Below are 2,782 nucleotides of genomic sequence, written 5' to 3' on the forward strand. Positions count from 1 at the left end.
AGAGGTACTGCATTTAATTAACTTTCTTTATACTTAAAAATAATCTATGATAAAAACAAATAGTACTTAAAAAAATATCTTGTGGACGCTCAAAATCATGTAGACGTAGTGTGAAATAAAACCGTGCGTTTCCTAAACATTGTTTAAATGTTAACATGTATGATAGTGAATTGATTAGATCGATGATTTAATGGCACATCATGATGAAAACTTCAACTTTAGTCTCTACTTAATTAAACAAAGGTGGACAAAAAGAAATCATTTATCTGTCAGCTATGACTACATAATCTATTCTTTCTTGGCCACATTTTGAGAGATGTAATTTAGTTCTGCTAACTAAACTTTACCTTCAAACATCATTTGTATCCTCATCAAGATGTTCAGTGTCTTCATCTAATTGATTTTCCACTCTAATCAGATCAATGGCTTTTGCATCAGGGATTTCACCATGAACATAACTTACTAGTTTATCATAGGTTACAACAGAGAGATAGCCGCCATCACTATAGAACTTGAGAATCTGAAGCACTGATTCCAAATCTCCTTTTTCCTTCAGGTACTCTAAAAATGCAGCCAAAACAAAGGGTTTAGGCCTCCGTCTAGATCTTTCTGCAGAGAGCGCAGTCTTCATTGCTTGAACTGCTTTCTCCATACTATTATCCACGCAGTAGTGTTCTGCCAAACTTTCCCATGTAGACGCATGCAATTGCTTGCCGCTATCCAAAAGCCTCTTGATATAAGCCTCAGCCTTATCCAACATACCCAATTTACAATAAGTATGGATCATAAGATGTGGAATTCTGGTGTCGAAAACTTTGTAATTGGATTCCCATTCTTCCGAGATCTTCTCAGCTCCAACAATGTCAGCTAGCTTCACCAAAGAGCTTAACATACAGAGGTAACCTTTGTTCCAAAATCCATTCGAGGCTTTGCACTTATCCCAAATTCGATAAACCTCATCCTTATTACCAATAGCAGCATATATAGTTTGAATAGATGCAAAGGCAAGCCTCTTGCTCCTGCCTACAGCTAACCGCTCTGATTTCTTCAGTGCTGACAAGGCCTTCTCGACATTGCCTCCTTTCAGATAACCATTTGCTGCAGTCGTGTAAATATACCAATCAACAGTTGCAAGAGGATCAACTTCCATCCTCATTAGTAACTTCTCCATCCCTTCTATGTCTGCAGCAGCTACATACGCATTCAACCGAATAGTAAACATAGCACCATTGCGTATGTCCTTCTCCATCATTTCTCGCATTAGACTATCTAATTTGTCATATTTGCCTAACTGCGCATAGAGTTTCAACATCATATTGTAACACGCGGGGGAGTTCACGGGACAAACCTTCTTAATTTTCTTCATGATAGCCTCCGCTTTCTCCAAAGATTTATGCTCTGCATAGCATTTCAAGAGGGCAGCATTTACCTTGAATCCATTCAGGGCATCAGGAATGCCTCTGTAGAAGCTCTCGGTTTGTTCAAGGCCACGAACTTTCGATATTAAGTTGAGGTGTTTAGCAATGTCTCCTGGTGTCAAGTTATATTTACTTGACTCACTCATCCATTCTGATATCTAACAAAAGCAATGTTTCATCAACTCCCGATATTAGGTGTTATTAGTCAAGCACAACAATACTATAAACATCGTTTAAAAAATTGAACTAACTAGTAAAACCTCGCTATCAATTATCATGATTCAAGTGACTTACCCGGTTGAAATTATAATCGAATCAATGATTAGGCAACACAAAAGTATCAATAACAGCAACCATAATTAAACATTATCCTTATCCTTATTATTATCCCTTTAGAAGTGATAAGATTAATGAAACAAACGCCACCATAGTATCTTATCGTATACATAAACTAACTAAACAAACTAGCATCAAAGTAATATAGAACGAACATCATTTTCAACTTGCACAAACTTTGCCTAAATAAATGAAACAAAACAATGATCCGACTGTAATTTACATTGTCAGCCACCAAAAACGAACATGAATCCGAATCAGAAACCAGCTGCATTCAGTGTGTTAGATTAAAGGGGGTACCATTGAATAAGCTTTACTATGTGCTAAAAGAAAAGTAATGGTTGGAACTTGAAGTGTAAAACCTGAAGGGCGTGCGTGTAGCGACGCGAATAAGAGAGGGTTGCGATGAGATATTGGATTTGACTGTGAGTGAGGGATCCGCCATGTTGAAGCCATTGGTTGAGAATGAGGGTCACAGGGATTCTGGGGTCCCCATTACCCCCAATTATTTGATGTCGGAGTTCTGAGAAAGAAGAAGAAGAAGAAGAAAGCAGTGCTTCTGTTGAGTATAATTGATAGGCAGAAATACGGGAGGTATTGAAAAGTTTGAAACTTGATCGAAACAACATCGTCACTTTCACTCTCAAGTCTCAACTCTGCGTTTCTCTCCTTCCTCAGAACTCAGAAGAAGGGCGAGTACGAATGAACCAACGCTAACAGGCCCAACTACAATTATTTTTTTCTTTCTCACGACATCCTCAAAGCTTTATTGAAATATTTGTTGCTGTCTAATAATTGCTATATTTACAAAACTTAAATCAAACTTTAATACTTACTTAAATAGATTAGAAAAATAATTATTAAACTAACTAAAGCTAGTTATATTGACAACATATTTAATTAAAAAAATAATTTTTGTTTGAACTGAAAAAATAAAATTTAACTAATATTTTTATCTATAATAATATTATGAAATTACAAACTTTTTAAAATAAATTATATTTTAATATTTAATTATAATTTTATTA

At 35.6% G+C, this 2,782-nt stretch overlaps 1 protein-coding gene across 1 annotated transcript; it reads right to left on the reverse strand.

The window, feature by feature from the left end:
• Positions 1-204: 204 nt before the first annotated feature.
• Positions 205-2,514, reverse strand: LOC112707111 (pentatricopeptide repeat-containing protein At2g20710, mitochondrial). The gene is made up of 2 exons (XM_025758695.2): positions 2,117-2,514; positions 205-1,576 (listed from the first exon to the last, which is right to left on the reverse strand). The coding sequence occupies exons 1-2, from the start codon at positions 2,381-2,383 to the stop codon at positions 350-352; spliced, it is 1,494 nt and encodes a 497-aa protein (XP_025614480.1). The 5' UTR covers positions 2,384-2,514; the 3' UTR covers positions 205-349.
• Between the last annotated feature and the right edge of the window lie 268 nt (positions 2,515-2,782).

This window comes from Arachis hypogaea, chromosome 8, assembly GCF_003086295.3.
Source record: "Arachis hypogaea cultivar Tifrunner chromosome 8, arahy.Tifrunner.gnm2.J5K5, whole genome shotgun sequence".
Taxonomy (NCBI): domain Eukaryota; kingdom Viridiplantae; phylum Streptophyta; class Magnoliopsida; order Fabales; family Fabaceae; genus Arachis; species Arachis hypogaea.

Excerpts from the sequence above, each read along its gene's own strand:
- LOC112707111 (XM_025758695.2), bottom strand. The coding sequence starts at position 2,383 with ATGTTGTTTCGATCAAGTTTCAAACTTTTCAATACCTCCCGTATTTCT. Across the intron at positions 1,577-2,116 it reads GCTACACGCACGCCCTTCAG|ATATCAGAATGGATGAGTGA; the intron begins GTTTTACACTTC and ends TGCTTTTGTTAG.